Source organism: Macrosteles quadrilineatus, unplaced genomic scaffold, assembly GCF_028750875.1.
Source record: "Macrosteles quadrilineatus isolate MER2022 unplaced genomic scaffold, UCM_ALF_1.0 Scaffold_2__2_contigs__length_208266976, whole genome shotgun sequence".
Taxonomy (NCBI): Eukaryota; Metazoa; Arthropoda; class Insecta; order Hemiptera; family Cicadellidae; genus Macrosteles; species Macrosteles quadrilineatus.
The window spans coordinates 36,130,060-36,149,946 of NW_026542595.1; the positions used below are offsets into that span (position 1 = coordinate 36,130,060).

Genomic DNA, 19,887 nt, shown 5'->3' on the forward strand with positions numbered 1-19,887 from the left:
GACTACATCCAAGAAACCTTAATAAAACTTTCACTGAAGGATATGCATTATTCACATCAGGCCTTTCAATTGTGCATTTTTTCAGGTAAATATAACTTACGTTATAACAGTAACTAGCCAAATTAATGCTAATTGAAGCAAATAAAATTGTGACGGAGAGGTTATGCAGAAAATCAGACAGTTTTTAAGTAATGTAAACAAAATGATATCACCATAAAAAATTACTGAAATTTGTAAACATACTGGGGACAACGGGTAGTACTATGCAGACTACATTATCATTGACAAAGATCAACATGGACAACCTAATGCGGCTATAAGTGGGAAATATTTGTAGAATACCCTAAAAAACCAGATTAGCTTTTGAAAAATGATAAAATATTTACAAGAAATGTTGATTATATGGAACTGTTAGGTACGTAATCTATGAGTTAAGTCTTTTAAACTCATAGGAAATTATGATTTTTATTCATTTTTAAATAAGGTATTTGTTTTTAAATACTGTAACTATTTTACTTTTTTGCAATTGCTCGATTTCGAGCAACATGTACACTAGTTTTAATCCAACTATGAGTGTAGAATGGAGTTAGATGATCTTTGTTGTTACTGACTAAGATCAGCTGTTTCAGCAGCCAGGATCAGTCAATGGCTGTACCCGTATATTCACTAAATCAGTGTCGATCCTACGATGATTTCTGAAGAACATTCTTCATGATGGCAATGACTTGTTTTCTATATAAGTCTTTCATAAAGATCCTGAAAATAATATATTAAATGTCAGTAAAACATAATATACAAAAGCTGCTCTTCATTATTACGGTTTGGCATTGACTATACACAGTGTATAGTCAACGGTTTAGCGAGCATGTTAGTGGGCAGGACTAGTGCTATTATTTTGGTTTTAAAGTGTTTCTACTCCTACTACTCATCCTACTGTGTTAGCTAATGGATTAGCTATGTTCACTTATCTGGCTTTGTTCAGGACATTGTCAGTTCTGAATCATTGAACGCCAAAAAATATACATTATTGCAAGAATTGTGGAAATACCGCTGTAGGGAGTTACAAGGGCTAGTGCTACAATGGCTGTCAGGCCATTTTTTGTGTTCAAACAGTTTTTTTTTCATAACTCCTCCTGAGTCCTGACTTTATTCAATTACTTTATGATTGGAAGTCGGTTAATCTAATTTTCATAGAGGAAGACCTAGTCTAGTGACAGAAGACGACACAAAAAACCATTTTAAAAAGTACATTCATCAAACTCACCCTCCGGTAACACATTTTGCATCTTTCGTAACCGGGCAACGTAGTTTTTTAATGTTATTTTATGGTGTTGCTGGTCTTGGTCTTAATTATCTTGTTGTAGAGTTCATTATCTGGTCAATTCCAAAGGTACTTCTCCCCCAAAAAATATTACAATTTTAACATTGTTCCAAAATATATTCCTTTTCTTATATCAAAACAAATCATAATAATTATTAACATTGCTTCTTGAAATGAAATAAATATTGAGTAAACCTTACCAATGGTGTAGGAATTGATGTAACTGGTAGAGTTTTTGTCGTTCTTTAAATCTTGGGGATTTTGGAATCATTTTGTGATAGGCATCATAAAAAATTGATGTAAACCCACCCCAAAGCACAGAAACAGCAACGTCGTACTCATGATGACCATAGAATACAGAGGCAAGATCAAATATCACTGAAACAACCATGAATGTCAAACAAATAAGGTTTATAGCATTTTTGTGTGTTAATTACAATAAAAAAATGGTTTACAGTTTTCACGGGAAGGAATAAGGATATTTACTGATATATGTAAATTTTAAATTTACAAGTTGATCCAATTGAAATATCATATTCCTTCCAAGTCACCTATAGATTATTAAATAGGGCCTCTCCCAACAACCTTGATATAGACTGCTGAACTCTTATTAATGCTTGGGAATTGAAACTTCGGTCATCTCATCTCCATTCATACTTTGCCTGCATTTGTATGGTCACCATTTCAAAGTAAAATATTAAAGGTGTACGTTGATCTCCCTAGACAAAAGGAGGAATAAGACACTAAACAAACAGTTTAAAGATAACAATCTGAATAAAACTGTTCACGTACTGGATTAAATAAAATTACTTTATACATTTCCCGTGGCAGCAAACCTAAGTACGGTACTCATAAAAATTAATGTTATTTAATAGAAAATAAATATCACAACTTTAAGGGAATGTTGTAGTGAAAATCCAATAGGATAAATGGAAATTCGCTTAGTCTGCAGCCGCACGTTTGCTGCAATCAGGGTGGTCTTAATAAGGAAAAAAGAGGGTCATCCAGTCTCATGGTTTGGGTCCAGACTGGGACGGGTGGCGTCGTCCTGTAATCCAGCTACTAGGAGGTCACGAATTGTGGATATTTATAGGGATGCACTGTGGATGCGATGCTCCCTGGTGTGGATTAACGTCCGCACTAGTGAGTACTACGACTATCCGCAGTACTATCCTGATAATTAGACCAATTCGTAAATTACAAGGAAAAATGTGGTTCGGATTCCACTATAAACTGTAGGTCCCTTGGTTGCCATTAGCTGTATGGGCTATTAATTAACAGCTGTGTCTAAGGAACATGTCGGCCTTAGTCACTAACAAGACTACAAGATCGCGCCACTCATCCTACACTCATCTTTCACTCATATTTGGGTTAAAATACGCACATAGTGGCGTCCCCATCTTAAATAATTGATAATTGATAATTGATAATTGAATTGGATGTATTCAAGGTTAATTTACTAAAGAAAACCTTGAAGTAGTTTTCAGGCCAGATAGTTCATGCAGAATATACTTTCTGCACTATCACTGGAATTAATCCCAGAATAGAATACACAAATAAATAAATCATAATTTTAGCAGATATTATACTACTAAGTGATAGAAATTAAATAGGATCCATATTACCTGAGAATTGGGAACTATTTGTAATTGACCTGATAACCTTTGAATTGGATGCAAATACTATCAGTAACTAGGATGTACTAAGCAATGGCTTCTCATCCTTTCTTGTCAGTCAATAGGTACTTAAAGGGATGACTTGCAACACATAATATAAAATGTCAACACTGTAGTACATTTTTCCAAATAAAAGCATTAACTATAATTAATAATTACATTAATTAATATTATTATAATATTTTGCCTAACCCGCCATGTAAAACTTCCCTATCCCAAGCGTGATGTAGACAACTTCCTTACTTCTCGAGTGATGTAAAGTTGAAAAAAAACTCACTCGGTGAGGTAATGAAGCCCATTTAAATAACATTGAGTGCTTAACTTAAAAAAATATACCTCTATGGAGCCAACGACGTTCAACGCTAGAAATCAGCTGTGCGCTTGAATTTTATTGTTATGTTTTGAAGAATTTTCCTAACCTAGCTTTTGTTTGTAAATGAACGTTACTGTTAGAAGATGAGTGAAATGGTTAGTGAAAAATATTATTTGTAACCTCCTGTATATTGTTGGGTCAGGTAAAATCTTGTACGTTACACGTTACGCAAGAGCGTGCTTACATCATTAGGTATTTTATGCAACTCGCTTCCGCTCGTTGCACAACATCCACCTGCGTGATGTAAAAACGCTCTTACTACACTTATTGTAAGGTAAATAGCTATTATACCTGGGTGAGTTGATGTTTCCCCAACGTTACCACCCCAAAAGTCTCCATGGACAATGGAAGGATTTACCTCAATTCCCTCAAAAAAAGATGGAATTTTTTCTTTAAGTCTCAACCACAACTGGATTGCTTCAACATCATTTTTCTGTTGGAGATTGAGAAAAGCCAACTTGAAAAAAAATATAGAGTTCAACATTATACACTGAATTATCACTAGACAAAAACATTTTCACAGCATTACAGCAAAACAAAGTGATTAAGTATCAGAGTATAGGTATAGTGCTTGCTTTAATATCCAAGATGTCTAATAAATGTATTTTATACTTAATACAAATTGCATTATTTTTAATTTCAATAGGAAACAAGTTCTTTGCAGCCGATTGATGTGAGGTTATAATTTATTGAAAACTTTGTGTTCAACAACAATGTGAGGGGAATTTCCATATGGGAATAAATGGGTGACTAGAAATGTGACATCCTTTCAAAATTACACAAAGTTTTCAATAAATTATAAATGTCGTCCAATTTGCATTTAACTTTTCCTTTTGATTTTATAGTCCGTGTATTATTTATTAAATTTAAGTAATTGGTTTTTGATCACATAATAATCCTGCAATTTGTATGAAACCAATAAACTGTAAAACGTTGCCAACTATTGTCACTTTAATAATTTTTAACTAGAAACTTAGTTAGATTTTTTTATTTTCACAATGAGAGTTATTACTCCAATACAATATTTTGACCCCATCATATAATATGACTCCCATTCAAGTGAATATTTATTCAACAAGACATGTACATTAACTATCCTAAAGTAATTATAGTAGAGTGTCAAAAATCCGAACCAATTTGGGACTGTAGGTAGTTCAGATTACCGATTTGTTCGGATTTTTAAACATAACCTATAAATTAATAATAGACACATAATTAGGCCTACAGTATTAAAAATACAGTTCTACGATACAGTAAATAATATAAAAACAATATGTAGAGTTTAAACATTGGAAACGAACAAAACACTGATTGGCTCAGCGCATTCACTCATTTCCTCGCCGGGCACCAAATTGTTTGCCCGCGAAATTTTAAAATATCTGTTGCCTCGGTGCTACTTCAATATTTTGAAACCCTCAGGAGTGGTTCAGACTTTTGACGTTTCAGATTTTTGACGCTCTACTGTATACAGTAAGTACAAAATGTGATTATTTTATTTAAGTTTGTATTCACTCACCTCTTCTACAATGCTGAACAGAGGTTCAAGCCGGTTTTGGATGAAAAATGTCTGAAAAAGGTAATTCACTAAAGCCTTGATTTATTTTGAGGTCCAATCATTACAGTATTTTATACCGGGTGATTGGTACCCAGTGTGACAATAGTTATTTGTGTAACTAGTGGGTAAAGTCAAAAGTGGCACTTTGCTGCACACGAGAGCAATGCGGCTCGTGCGAAATGATCTCGAGTGCAGCAAAGGCCTTTTACACTCGTGTTACACATTATATTTTTCCTACAGTCACTATAAAACATATAAATAATTAGTCTTTCAAACACTATACAACACGTTTTTAGGTTCAGCAGGCAACACAAATAGGTGCCCTAGAGAAAGTAGTACCCGGTCCGTATCACTCCGCTATTTTTCCTCGGCAAGAAATGTGCTCCGCGTTTTGAGAATATAGTTCCGTATGTTTTTAGTAATTTGAAGTGGTTTCCGCGCCTAAAAAAAATGCTTTAAAGGTATTTTCTTGTTTATTAAGATCGTAGGAATGTTTTAAAAACGTTTAAAAGAAAAGTCCAGAAAGTTCAGAAATACCGAAACTATAAACACGAAATAACAGGTTAAATTGTAGTTATAATAGTCAATCAGCTGCTCTTAGTATTATTATCTTTAAGTGTTGCCAACCTATTTCCAAGCGTACTCGGATTACGTGCATAATAGAACCACGCTTTTTTGTGTTGTTTCATTGGAATCCTGATGTGCGGCAAAGTATAAACCGTACGACAAAGTATAAAACCGTACGGCAAAGTATAAATGTTTCGGAGGAGTAATTGTCACAAAAATCCTGCTTGCGTATTAAATAAGTATAGATTAAAAGTGTGTTCATTTTTCTCTCTCTCATATTCATTAATCTCAATATCTCCATATCTCTACATATTATCCCTCTGGTCCTTAGAACTAATTATCATTAAACCCCTTTCTCAATTATTCTCTCTAACAATTCCCTAATATTTAATTTAATTATCAACAAATCGTTCACCCTGTATATATATAAATATATGAATTTGAACGGATGGTCCACTTTGTCAGGAAACTACTGAGCCGATTGACACATTTTTGGTCTCATTGGAAAGAGCGTAACGTGAAGTTGTACAGGAAACTTTCTTTTTAGGGAAATAATTAGAGAGTGAGGCCCTGGGGCCCTTTAAAGTTTCGTATTTCTCCATGAGATTAACAAGGGAAACAAAAATTGTTATGAAACTCCAGCTGTTGTCAGAAATTAAAGGTGAGAAGAAGAACATATGTTAATTGTATACAGTCAATAAGATTGCTAATTTAAAAGTTTGCTACAAACATTTACTGACTTGGTTTAAATGAAATGTTTACTATTTGAATTTTGGTTGGCGTAAATATTACAATGGAATAAAGCGAGAGAGCCTGGATAAATTGATATACTAAAAAGAAAACTGAATTAACACTGTGCTGCATTTCTTAGTAGGTAATCATTGAAAGAGCCGATTTGCAAACTATGGAAACATAGGAAAGTCATAGAACAAGAAATAGAAATATTGTTTTTTTTACTTTCTCCCCTTATACCATAGTATATGGAGAAAGTATTGTTTTCGTCAAAATTTTCGAGTTTGAGTTTTGAGTGGATATATTCGTTTTGGGTCCCCCTGGACCCAAAAAAGTGGTTTTCGAAGTGATGTCGGTGTGTGTGTGTGTGTGTGTGTGTGTGTGTCTGGATGTGTACAGACCTAGGGACTACACCTGTGGTCCGATTTCGATGAAATTTGGCATGTAGGTTCTAATACATGGTATCTCCAGGAGTTTTTTTCATTTATTTGAAATTTTGATTTTTAATGGGGATTTTTCCATTAAAACCCATAAAAAACCGGAAAAATCGGATTTTCCCAAAAACGGCCCGAACGATTTTGATAAAAATTTAGTATGTTGTAGCCCTTTAAATTCTGAACAAAATTGTACAAATCCCATTTCTGTAAAAATTACGGTTCAAAAGTTATTGTAAATTATGTTATTTTCCCATAAAAACCCCATAAAATAACGGAAAAATCTGATTTTCACAAAAATGGCCCGAACGATTTTGATAAAAATTTAGTATGTAGTCCTTTAAATTCTGAACAAAATTGTACTAATCCCATTTCCATATATTTACTCTCACCTACACATGATAAAGGTTGTTGACAAACTTATGGGAAAAAGTATGTGTCAGAATGCTGATACCGTTTATTTTATTTATAATCGTTATTGTGGACAACCTAATGCAGCTATGAGTAAGGCTATTTGTAGAAAACACTAAAAAACAAGATCAGCTTTTGAAAAATGATAAGATATTTACAAGAAATTGTGATTATATCGATGTTTTATATACATCATGAGTATTTCCAAAATCTTTGAGTCGAATCTTTTAAAGTCATCAGAAATTATGACTGTTATTCGTTTTAAAATAACGCCTGTAATACTTAGCAATTGCTCGAATTCGAGCAACAGGGACACTAGTGGTTACAAAAGAACAAGAACTGTTTTATTTACATTCATGTACAACATATGTCACCAATATAATCATAGGGAAATAATTTAATTTCATGAACAAATGTTTGAAAGCAAAACATTAAATAAATTAATTGAGCCAAAGATTATGAAATATACATAACATAAAAAGATAAAGGAAGTTTACTTGAAGCAAGAAGCTTTAGACTTGCATGCTTTAACACGTTCGCTGCGGCACGTCAAATGGCGGGCGTATCCCCAGTGCGGCGCAGCCCTCAGCGTCGAACAAACCCGATTGCCACGTGTGATTGGCTTTCCAATTTCGGTCTGACGAATAGCAAAGAACGTGCAGGGATGTCCTGCTTTACAACGAGAGTCGACGTAGCTCGCTATTGGGGCTGACATCCCCAAAGTACTATTCCATACCTAATTATTGATTCGATGTAGGCTTGTTGATAATGAAATTAAATATTAGGGAATTGTTAGAGAGAATAATTGAGAAAGGGGTTTAATGATATTTAGTTCGAAGGACCAGAGGGATAATATGTAGAGATATGGAGATATTGAGATTAATGAATATGAGAGAAAGAAAAATGAACACACTTTTAATGGTTACAAAAGAACAAGAACTGTTTTATTTACATTCATGTACAACACATTATGTCACCAATATAATCATAGGGAAATAATTTAATTTCATGAACATATGTTTGAAAGCAAACCATTTAAGAAATTAATTGAGCCAAAGATTATGAAATATACATAACACAAAAACATAAAGGAAGATTACTGAACACAGGGTTAGTAAAAAGTGTGGAGACCCCCTGTTATTTTTTAACGGCCCATACTAGAAAAACTAAACTCGGCACACCTTTATGGCATGTTATGAAGTACTTTTTGGGCATAACTGCCACTTGGTGTACATCTTCAAAATGGGGGATTTTGGGGGAAACTAAAGAATTTCAAATAGAAAGACCAATCAAGTGACCCCTCATTTTGAAGGTCCTGGTAAAAGAAAACTAACAACGCAACTTAGAGGTTTCTATCTCAATCCAGTAAAAGATGGAAGCTGATTGAAATCTTTGGAAATCAGAAATAACTTACAATTTTATATTCAATTTGCTGCAATTTTTTACTGTGTTAAGATAGAGGCCTCTAGTTTGTGTTGTTAGTTTGCTTTTATTATGACCTTCAAAATGAGGGGTCACTCGATGGGGCTTAACGTGTAAAATTTTTGAGTTTCCCCCAAAATCCCCCATTTTGGGTTTGGGAACCAAGTGGCTATTAGGCTTAAACAGTACTTCATAACATGCCAAAAAGGTGTGTAGAGTTAGTTTTCCTAGTGTGAGCCTTTACAAAATTTACAGGGGGTCTCCAGACCTGGAAAGCCGTAAGTTAAATTTAACTTCTGAGAATTTCAATTGGCTGCCATTTTTTACTGGATTGAGATAGAGACCTCTATTTTGAGTATTTTGTTTAATCCGACCATGGGAACAGGGGTTTATGGGGGGTTTTATGGGGTAAAAATGGAGTTTACCCATTTTTGACCCTAAAAACAAAAAATTTTGCAATTTCTTTTTAAACAGTTTTGTAGAGCTTAAAAAAAAATTATTTAGTATATTGAAGCACTGTTGTATGCCTTACAGTCACGGAGAAAATTTAAAAATAGTGTAATTTAAAATTCCCATGCTATTCTTATGGAGAAAATGAAAATTGTTGTAGTTTACTTGTTAATGGATATAAATTGATAACATTTGGCGAATTTATTTATTTCATCCTATACTATTGACGTATGGTCAAAAAAGACTTTTTACCTTCCCCGTAGCAGCAAACCTAAGCACTTGTTAAATCTAATGTTATTTAAATAGGGAATAAATATGTCTTATTTATGGAAATATTTTAATGAAAATGTAATCCAACAAGTTGAAATTCGCTTAGTCTGCAGGTTTGCTGCGGCTGGGATATTAAAACATGTAAAGTAAGTGAAATTTAAAAGATCACTAAGCAAATATACTGGCAATGAATTGAATATTTTTTACAGTTGTTTTTTCTTTTCATAGCTAAAGCCAGAAACCAAACATAATATCCAAACAGTTACAAAATGTTACCGTATATAGATTAAGATAAGTATAATAGGACTTACCACCCAGTCATTTTTCCAAGTATTATCTTGAGGAGTTAAACGGTGAAATGTGGTTTTGTGAAAACCAAACGTGGTCAAATGTCTTGGGTCATTTGCATCTCTGAGAACTTTGTTGTGTAGATGAAGTCTAGCCATTCTGTCCCCAAGTTCTGCTGAATGTTTGTTTAACACTTAAAAATATATAAATCCTTTATTATGACATGTGGGTAGTTCTTCTTAAAAACAGTAAACACACATACAGCGATTGGGAGTGGAGTGGGTGGGCAATCCATAGCGATCTGTAGCGGAGCGCACGAACAGGAGCGGGAGCTTGATTAGTTCCAAGATGTCAGTAAGTTCGGACACAATTTGCTGCACAGCGTAAACGTGTAATTAATTTTGAGTGCTTCAAGTGAAGTGGGTGCATGAAGTGAAAGGAAGGGAGATGCATATGGTGAATATCACCATTTGTTTTTAGTTGTTAAAGAAGCATGAATCACAATTTGTGCAATACATGTGAATGCCTATCAGCTCATAATGTTAGAAATCCTTGTATTGAATTGCTCATTGAACTATTAAAATGTGTATATCAATAAAACAGGTTCCTGTTTATTTAAAACCTATTCAGCCACACCCAAAACCCATCTGAATTAAATCTAAATTAATCATCAAAAGTAGTTACAATGATGTGACAGCATAATATATACATATATATGAAAAAGACCTTCACACAGCGACTTGTGCAGACTGACTCACGACTATGTCATTGCTTTTTCTGCTCCCAAACGCTCGAAAAAACAAACAAGATTGTTCCAAAGTTAACCGCTACGCTTACAACAGCTGTTTGTGTGTGCGTTAGTATACTTGATTGTATGGGTTTGATTTTATCACTCTTGTTGTGAACTTTATTGAATATGTTTTCACTTCATTGATTTTCCTTTTGATCTGACTGTTGTATTTTTTCTAAACTACTGTGTTTTGTTTTACCACATGTTAAATATTTTGTATTGAATTAATTTAATTGTTAAAAAGGTTGAGTTAAGACTTTGGAATAAATAAAGAAGCCTACTAATCTGTTTGTGAAATAATTATTTTTAGTACAGTGCAATTAGCTTAAAAAAAGAGCAAACCGGGACATCCAAAAAAAAAGTTTCAAACCAGTGCCAAATTGTTGAGTACACTTCCCTCAATATGTAAAAAAAAGTTACACTGATTTGAGTGTCGGGTTTGGGGGGGAGGGGGTGAAAATGGGGTGAAAAAAGGACTTTTTTTTCTTTTTCGCAAATACCTCAAAAACGGTGCGTTTTTCTTAAAATATAATGAAATACAAAAATAATCTACATTAAATTTCGAACAAAATGATACCATACAATACCTATCTACTATGAACCGTTCAGGTAATATTGAGGGGTAAATGTGATTTTTTTCTTAAAATTTTAAAAAAGTTGTTTTTTAAATGGAGGAAACCCATGGACACCTATAAAAAAAGTTTCTAATCAGTGCCAAATTGTTCAATAAACCTCCCTTGATATGTATAAAAAGGTTACACGGATTTGAGTGTCGGATTTGGGAAGGAGGGTTAAAAGAAAAGGGGGGGTGGATGGGACTTTTTTTACTTTTTTGCAAATACCTCAAAAACGGTGCGTTTTTCTCTAAATATAACAAATTACAAATATAATCTACATTAAATTTCGAACAAAATGATACTATACAATACCTATCTACTATGAACCGTTCAGGTAATATTGAGGGGTAAATGTGATTTTTTTCTTAAAATTCTAAAAAAAGTTGTTTTTTAAATGGAGGAAACCCATGGACACCCATAAAAAAAGTTTCTAATGAGTGCCAAATTCTTCAATTAACCTCCCTTAATATATATAAAAAAGTTACACGGATTTGAGTGTCGGATTTGGGAAGGAGGGTTAAAAGAAAAGGGGGGGGAATGGGAATTTTTTTGCTATTTTTCAAATATCTCGAAAACGGTGCGTTTTTCTTAAAATATAATGAATTACAAAAATAATCTATATTAAATTTCAAACAAGATGATGCCATACAATACCTATCTACCATGAACGTGTTAGGAGATATTGAGGGGTAAATGTGATTTTTCTTTTTAATTCTAAAAAGTTGTTTTTTAAATGCAGGAAAACCATGGATACCCATAAAAAAGTTTTTGTTCTTTGCATTTTCTCTATTAACTTACTCGTTTATGAGCTACAGGATGCGGAATGTACACAACAAGCCTTTTTCCATAAGTGTAACATGCTGTGACTCCTAAACGAGTAGCTTTTAAGAGAAAATGACAAAATTAAAAATGTTTTTAAATTGGATTTATATACTAAAACAATCATAAACTACAGGGTGTTCCATAAAAAAATAACAAAGTTGTCGGCCATATTGGAAAATGGCGAACATATTTTTAAAATTGGGAACCATTCCAAATCATCTAAAAAAATAAAGGGGAGTGTCCCATAAGAAGTCAACTAACTGTATAACCCATGATAAAAAAGTTAGCTATTGGTTCACTTTAGGTGAGACATCCTGTATACAGGGAGTCCTGTAAGTAAACAGCCAACCCCCAGGAAATGGTTCTATGGGTGAAAATAAAAAGAAAATCAAGAGTATTTTTTTCCAAAATCGCTTCGTTAACCAGATATTTGCCATTTTGTTTTTTTCACAAAAACATTATTTCATCTCTGAATTTTTTAACCGATCATTAACAAACTTGGTATGTATGTTGAGGTAAAATAGACCCACGTTAGAAAAAAAATATCTTAATCCAATAAAAATTTTAAAATGGCGGCCATTTAGTTTTTTAAAATTGAAATTGCTAGAAATGGCTAATTTTATGAAAAAATGTCTGTAACACTTTTATTTAGCTTTTAAAATAATAAAAAATAAATAAATATTACGATTTTTATTTGCAAAATGAGGCAACCCTGAATAGCGTAGCCTTAATCACAATAATTTTACAACTAATAAAAATCGTTGTAACTTCAGTTATTTTTTATTCCATCTTCTTAAGAATTCAAACGGTAGAAAGTTCACCGTGTTCCCGTATCTAGGTAGGTTTGTCTTTTTTAGGTAGGTAAGTCATATTTATTTATATATTGTAGTTATATTTGTGATAAAATGGAAAATAAAAAGTGTTACTTAACAAAATTTACAAAATTACTTATGAATAAAATTCCCAACCCCATTTTCACACCCTCCTACCCAAGACTGGCACGAAAATCAGTGTAACTTTTTTACACATATTAAGGGAGGGTTATTGAACAATTTGGCACTTGTTAGAAACTTTTTTTATGGGTGTCCATGGGTTTCCTCCAGATAAAAAACAACTTTTTTTTAGAATTTTAAGAAAAAAATCACATTTACCCCTCAATATTACCTGAACCGTTCATAGTAGATAGGTATTGTATGGCATCATCTTGTTTGAAATTTAATATAGATTATTTTTGTAATTCATTATATTGTAAGAAAAACGCACCGTTTTCGAGATATTTGGAAAATAGCAAAAAAGTCCCATTCCCCCCCCCTTTTCTTTTAACCCTCCTTCCCAAATCCGACACTCAAATCCGTGTAACTTTTTTATACATATTAAGAGAGGTTTATTGAACAATTTGGCACTCATTAGATACTTTTTTTATGGGTGTCCATGGGTTTCCTCCATTTAAAAAACAACTTTTTTAGAATTTTAAGAAAAAAATCACATTTACCCCTCAATATTACCTGAACGGTTCATAGTAGATAGGTATTGTATGGTATCATTTTGTTCGAAATTTAATATAGATTATTTTTGTAATTCATTATATTTTAAGAAAAACGCACCGTTTTCGAGATATTTGGAAAATAGCAAAAAAAGTCCCATTCCCCCCCCCTTTTCTTTTAACCCTCCTTCCCAAATCCGACACTCAAATCCGTGTAACTTTTTTATACATATTAAGGGAGGTTTATTGAACAATTTGGCACTCATTAGAAACTTTTTTTATGGGTGTCCATGGGTTTCCTCCATTTAAAAACAACTTTTTTAGAATTTTAAGAAAAAAATCACATTTACCCCTCAATATTACCTGAACGGTTCATAGTAGATAGGTATTGTATGGTATCATTTTGTTCGAAATTTAATGTAGATTATTTTTGTAATTCATTATATTTTAAGAAAAACTCACCGTTTTTGAGGTATTTGCGAAAAAGAAAAAAAGTCCTTTTTTCACCCCATTTTCACCCCTTCCCCCCCAAACCCGACACTCAAATCAGTGTAACTTTTTTTTACATATTGAGGGAAGTGTACTCAACAATTTGGCACTGGTTTGAAACTTTTTTTTTGGATGTCCCGGTTTAGGTCTAATTGCACCGTACATTTCTGGTAATTATTTCAAGATTCAAAACATTTTGGCGACCGTGACAGGACATTTTCTTTAATTTAAGACATCTGGGTTGTTTAATAGTTTATAACAATATGGAAGGCCAAGAAAATATGAAAAAGAAAAGATCACAGATTAGAAGGCTATTCACCAAGGTTTATAATGAACTGGAAGAAGCATTTAATAATGAAGACCTGTCAATAAATGATAAAGAAACTCAAATAAAAGTAAACTTTTCTCAAATTGAAGACAAAATAACAGCATTAATGGCAATGGATGGAAAAATCTCTGATGAAATGCTGATGAAAGATGCTTCTGATGCTGATCTGGACAATGAACTGGACACACAAGAAGAATACAAGAAGAAATGGTACCTGATGAAGGCTAAGTATGAAATGTTTCTTAAAACACCTACCAACAATGGTGTGTCAAACATTTACAGACCAAACCGTAACTTTCATTTGCCTAAATTGCAATTATCTTGAAGGTTTTGGGGTCAGTACAAAAAGATTCATGAAGATAGTGAAATTAAACCTGAAGACAAATTTCAATATTTAATTCAATCCTTGAAACATGGTTCATCAGCTAGGGAATTAATAGATTCTTTTCCTCCTTCTGGTGAAAATTACATCAAGGCTATTGAACAATTGAAATCCAGGTTTGCACGTGATGAACTTTTGGTTGAAGTTTATGTAAGAGAATTACTAAATTTAGTTTTGAAACAAGCCAACAAACAAAGTATCATGCCACTTTCAACCCTTTCTGATAAACTTGAGACTCAACTTCGTGCCCTAGAAACACTCGGGGTCACATCAGATAAGTATGCTGCCATGCTATACCCACTGGTTGAATCTGCTCTACCAACTGATACTCTCAGAGCATGGGAGCGGTACAGAACAACAAACAAAATAGGCTTAGGTGAATTTAAAGGTAGCGAGTCATCTAATTCAAATTATTTACAGCTATTGTTAAATTTTGTCCGTTCCGAGGTCGAAAGCGAAGAACGTTTGGCTCTTGCTCGGAACAGTTTTGCAGTGGACAGAGACACTACACCAAGTGACACCCAGCCACAGAAGAGATACCGTCACCAACGTCCTGGTATGAAAAGTGGGTTTGAGAAAGGACTACCTTTACCTACAGCATCTACAATAATTGCTACAGACAGCTCTTCAGTGGTGAGTAAGCCTACATGCTTATTTTGTAATAAAGGAAATCACAACACTCAAGACTGTTCTGGGTTACAAAAGCTTACTTTAAAAGAAAAGAGAGAGTTTGTGACAAAAAAGGGAGCTTGTTTTTCATGTTTAAAGTTAGGTCACAGCAGTAATAAATGTAAAGTTTTTGTATCCTGTGCTATCTGTAAAAGGAAACACTACTGCTTAATGTGTCCTAGTTTAGAGAAAATGGTGCACAGAAATACTCATGAAAATGATTCTAACAAATCAAATGTCATTGAAAGTGTGCAAATTAATGACAAATCTGAGTCCTTGATTGCAAATCAAAATAAGGAAACCTTATTACAAACTCTTCTGGTAAAAGTAATAGGACCTGACCAGCAATCTTTACTAGTAAGAGCATTGTTGGATTCTGGATCTCAAAGGTCTTATATCTCAAAGGACTGTGTAGAGAAACTTAAATTAATAGAATCTGGTGAGGAATCAATAGTTCATGGTTTGTTTGGAGGTATTAAAACTAAAGAGACTCCACATAATCTTTACCAAGTAGAGTTACGTGACACAAAGGGTAAATTCGGCATTTCAGTTAATGTGCTTGATCAAGACAAGATTTGCAATTACATACCCAGATTAGATACAAAAAGGTATTTTCCCATTTTAAAGAAGAAGAATATATACCTTTCAGATTTTGGACAAGATGCAGCAGAAGAAATACAGTTACTACTAGGAGCTGATATCTTGGGCCAACTTCTCACAGGTAAAATTGAACAGCTAGATCAAACTCTGGTTGCTGTTCAGACTGTGTTAGGATGGACAGTAATGGGACAATGTGGAAAAAGTTATCAGTCACTTATTAGTATTAGTTGCTTTGCTAAAATGGACATTTCAGATCTATGGCGTTTAGATGTTTTGGGCATCACTGATCCATCAGGTAGTAAAACAAAGGAGGCGAATGCATCAGATGTTTTGGAGCATTTTAACAAAACTATTGTAGTAAATAGTGAAAATAGGTACGAGGTGACTCTTCTATGGATTGAAGGCCATCCAGAGCTTATGGACAACAAAGTTACAGCCGAGAAGCGACTTATTGGAGTGGTAAAGGAAATTTTACGACGAAACTTGGGAAATTCATCAGTCACACAGGAAGAACTCTCAACAATTTTGTGTGATTGTGAAGCAACTGTAAATTCAAGACCTTTGACTTATCTTTCAAATGATGATGACTGTTTACAACCATTAACTCCAGCCTTATTCTTACAACCAACATCAACAGCTGAATTACCAGATTTGGATGAAATTGAGTGTCTAAGTTTGAATAAAAGAGTGCGTTATATAAACAAATTAAGAAGATCACTAAGAGACAGGTTTAAGAAAGAATATTTGGCTCAATATCACAATGGAAAAAACAAGAAAAGTAGAGAACCCATTATTGGAGAAGTTGTATTGATAGATGATAACACAAAACGAATAAGATGGCCGGCCTTTGGGGTTGGTACAAGATGTATATCCAGGAAGAGATGTATTCTCCAGAGTCGCAAGACTAAAAACTGGAAATGGTATTTTGACAAGACCACTACAAAGACTTTTTCCATTAGAAATCACAGCTTGTGAAAAAGAGTGTATGAAAGAAAATAAACCACTTGAAGAAGAAGAAGTAGTTGAAAACGAAGTCTTTGATTTCGCTAAGAAGAAAACCAGATGTGGAAGAGAAGTAAAAGTGCACCAGCGATTTTACTGATTTAAAATTGCACATAATTTTTTAGCAATTTTAAATGGGGGGAGGATGTTGTGAACTTTATTGAATATGTTTTCACTTCATTGATTTTCCTTTTGATCTGACTGTTGTATTTTTTCTAAACTACTGTGTTTTGTTTTACCACATGTTAAATATTTTGTATTGAATTAATTTAATTGTTAAAAAGGTTGAGTTAAGACTTTGGAATAAATAAAGAAGCCTACTAATCTGTTTGTGAAATAATTATTTTATCATTTCTGGTAATTATTTCAAGATTCAAAACAACTCTAAATCTCCACTCCCAATTGCTGTATGTGTAGTTTTACCCTAAGAATTAAGAAATAACCTCTGCTATGAAACTTGGTTAACATGTGTTGGTTTTTATTAGTACAGGCGTAGTTAAATTTTCATTCAAATTAGAAAAGGCTTTATATTTTACAATAGCATGCAAAGTGTAGACTCCAAGTAGTTTTAGTATACTAAGTATATGATAAAAGAAAAGTTCTGTTCTGTACATTGTCAAACATTCCCTGCTCAGATTTTACTTCCACGTTGTTCTTTGTGGTATATAAGTGATATCTAAATAATCAAAATAATTATCTGGCGAGACCTTAATTAACACTTAAATATTTAACATAATTATTTTTCAAACTTAATATATCAAACTTGTTCTGTGTCTCTGATATTACGGTGAAAACTGACTTTTCATATCCATGTGGCTGGTGACCAAGCAGGCTCCTCCATCAGGGTTGTCCAACACTTTGATGGGTTTAGGCACTACAACTGTGTTGGTGGCTGCGATGGCACCGAGTCCTTCAAACTCTCCATCAAACATCAATCGGGCCTTGAACATCTCATTGTGTTAAGTAGTAAGGGAACTTTTAAATAAAATAGTCACGCAAGTTAACATCGTTGTATGACTAATGTGCTAAAGAGTTGCTGAACGTTTCACTTTTATTCAGAGTCAATGAGCGACTGAGTGGTCCCACTCTACAATATTTAGTAAATGGAACTGTTTTTATATTAATACATTTAATATTAATATAATACAAAACATTTTAATCAACCAACATAAAATTGTTATATAACTTACACTCCGCTTTTTGGCAGGGTGTCAAACATTATTTAATTTACTTTTTTCTACAATAGCTTCTATAAATTACAAAATAAAATTACATTTATTGCAGCCATTTTAGAGAAGATTAAAACCATCCAATTTATGTTTAACTTAAGTTGAGTGAATTGTTGGGTATCAGTTTGTTAAATTTCTTTATTTAATTCTAAATTATTGACTGAAAAATACAACACACAGTACCTGTGGGCTACTGTTGCATTTAACAAAGATGGGTCCAAAATCTGTCTGATAGGCTTGACCATGACTTATAGTGCCCTCTTTTGGAGTGCCTATTGGAGACAGTGTTGTTGTGCCTAGTTCACATTTAATGTTATTTTCCATTGAATCGAGTAAAAATATTACACAGATTTGACTATTATTTGTAGATTTAGAACAATACATATATGAAACTATTCTCTTATCTCTAGTAACTGATTGATACTTTTTTATCTTACAAAGTAATGTCAGAATTATGACAATATATAATTGATAAGTATATGTTCACAATTTAAAAATTGAATTTTTAAGACAACATACTTGTGAGCTGTGATGTAATTAATTACAATAGAAATTGTCATACTGAACCAAAATCTGCAACTAAGTTACTTTTATGATCCATATTACAATTTTTTTTTGTTAATTGTTATTGTTTAGTATTGTAAGAGTTTTTGATTATCAAATATCTGTACTTTTCTTTTCTTCAGTATTAAGAGCTACATTGTACTTAGTACAGACTACATTGTATGAGGAAGCTATTTCATGTAAATTGATCCATGGTAAATAAACATTTATGATTTATAGCAAATTTTCCATAAGGCAGTTACCGTAGTAAGACCTAGACCCAGGACCGATTTACTTTCTGTCAAAAAGGTCAAAAACACCATCTATTCACTTCAAATATACATATGTGTCTGTTAGCACGATAAACCAGGTTAAAACTGTCAGATTTCGATTACATTGTGTAGGAACGTGTAAATCTACATCTATTCAAATGGGTTTGCGTTTGCCAACCAACATGATCCTACTATAGGAACGGGGTTTCATGGGTTAAAAAATTGGTTATTCCCATTATTTACTCTCAAAATACTAAGTTTCAAACTTTCTTTCCAAACTATTTCGTAGGGTTAACAAAAAAAATAGTATTGAAGTTGTTGTACATGTAAAGATCACAAAAAAGAAATCAATGATTACAGATAACGGTGTTACAGAAAAAAAACTTTAAATATAAAATTGTCATGTTGTTCAAGGAGAACAAATAAATTGATGTAATTTGCTTTTTAGGGACATATTTGATGGAATTTGGCAAATTTGTTTAATATACTACGCTATTAATTTTATTAACATTTCAATAAAAAAAATATAAAAAACAGTTTATTACCTTTCCTATAGCAGGAAGTCTAAGTGCTCTTTTAAAATGAATGTTATTTAAATAGGAAATTAACCTGAAATTTTTTTAAGGGAATATTATAGTAAATATCCATTCAGGTAAATGGACATTCACTTGGTCTGCAGGTTTTGTGTGGGGGTATTCTTATTAAGGGATAAAGTGGGTGATCCAGTCTCATGGTCTGGACTTAATGTAATCTCTTACTGAAGAAAAACTTGAAGAAGTTTTCATGTCAGATAGTTGATGCGCTACTACTCCCAGAATACAAATATTAAATATAAGTACTGTAGTCCTTTTAGTAGACATTATACTTAGCAACTGGATAGGCACCAGAATACCTGAGAAATGGGACCATATACCACAGGGAGGCATGTGCCCCCCCCCCCCACACATGACAAAATTGTAAATTTTTGTAACGCACCAACAGTAAAAATCCAAATAAAAATACATTCTTTCTACTTTCTAATGTGGCACCTCTACTCACAAGTTATTTATACCAAGTAATATGGGGGTATTTTAAACCCTCCGGTAGGATGGTGTTCTGGTTGTGCCCCCCCCCCCCCCAAATCTATGGGTCACGTGACAATTTCTGAAGGAGGAACAAAAAA

The 19,887-nt window shown here is 33.2% G+C and overlaps 1 protein-coding gene across 1 annotated transcript; it reads right to left on the bottom strand.

Annotated features, from left to right (window-relative positions):
- Positions 1-683: 683 nt before the first annotated feature.
- LOC128984081 (ketosamine-3-kinase-like) lies at positions 684-17,631 on the bottom strand. Its single transcript, XM_054403365.1, has 6 exons — positions 17,481-17,631; positions 9,523-9,692; positions 4,887-4,937; positions 3,662-3,803; positions 1,522-1,699; positions 684-756 (listed from the first exon to the last, which is right to left on the bottom strand). The coding sequence occupies exons 1-6, from the start codon at positions 17,629-17,631 to the stop codon at positions 684-686; spliced, it is 765 nt and encodes a 254-aa protein (XP_054259340.1).
- Between the last annotated feature and the right edge of the window lie 2,256 nt (positions 17,632-19,887).

Coding starts and splice junctions, on each gene's coding strand:
- LOC128984081 (XM_054403365.1), bottom strand. CDS start 17,631: ATGTTCAAGGCCCGATTGATGTTTGATGGAGAGTTTGAAGGACTCGGT. Junction 9,693..17,480: donor CAGCCACATGGATATGAAAA/GTCAGTTTTCAC, acceptor TATATTTTTAAG/TGTTAAACAAACATTCAGCA. Junction 4,938..9,522: donor CTTGGAAAAATGACTGGGTG/GTAAGTCCTATT, acceptor TACCTTTTTCAG/ACATTTTTCATCCAAAACCG.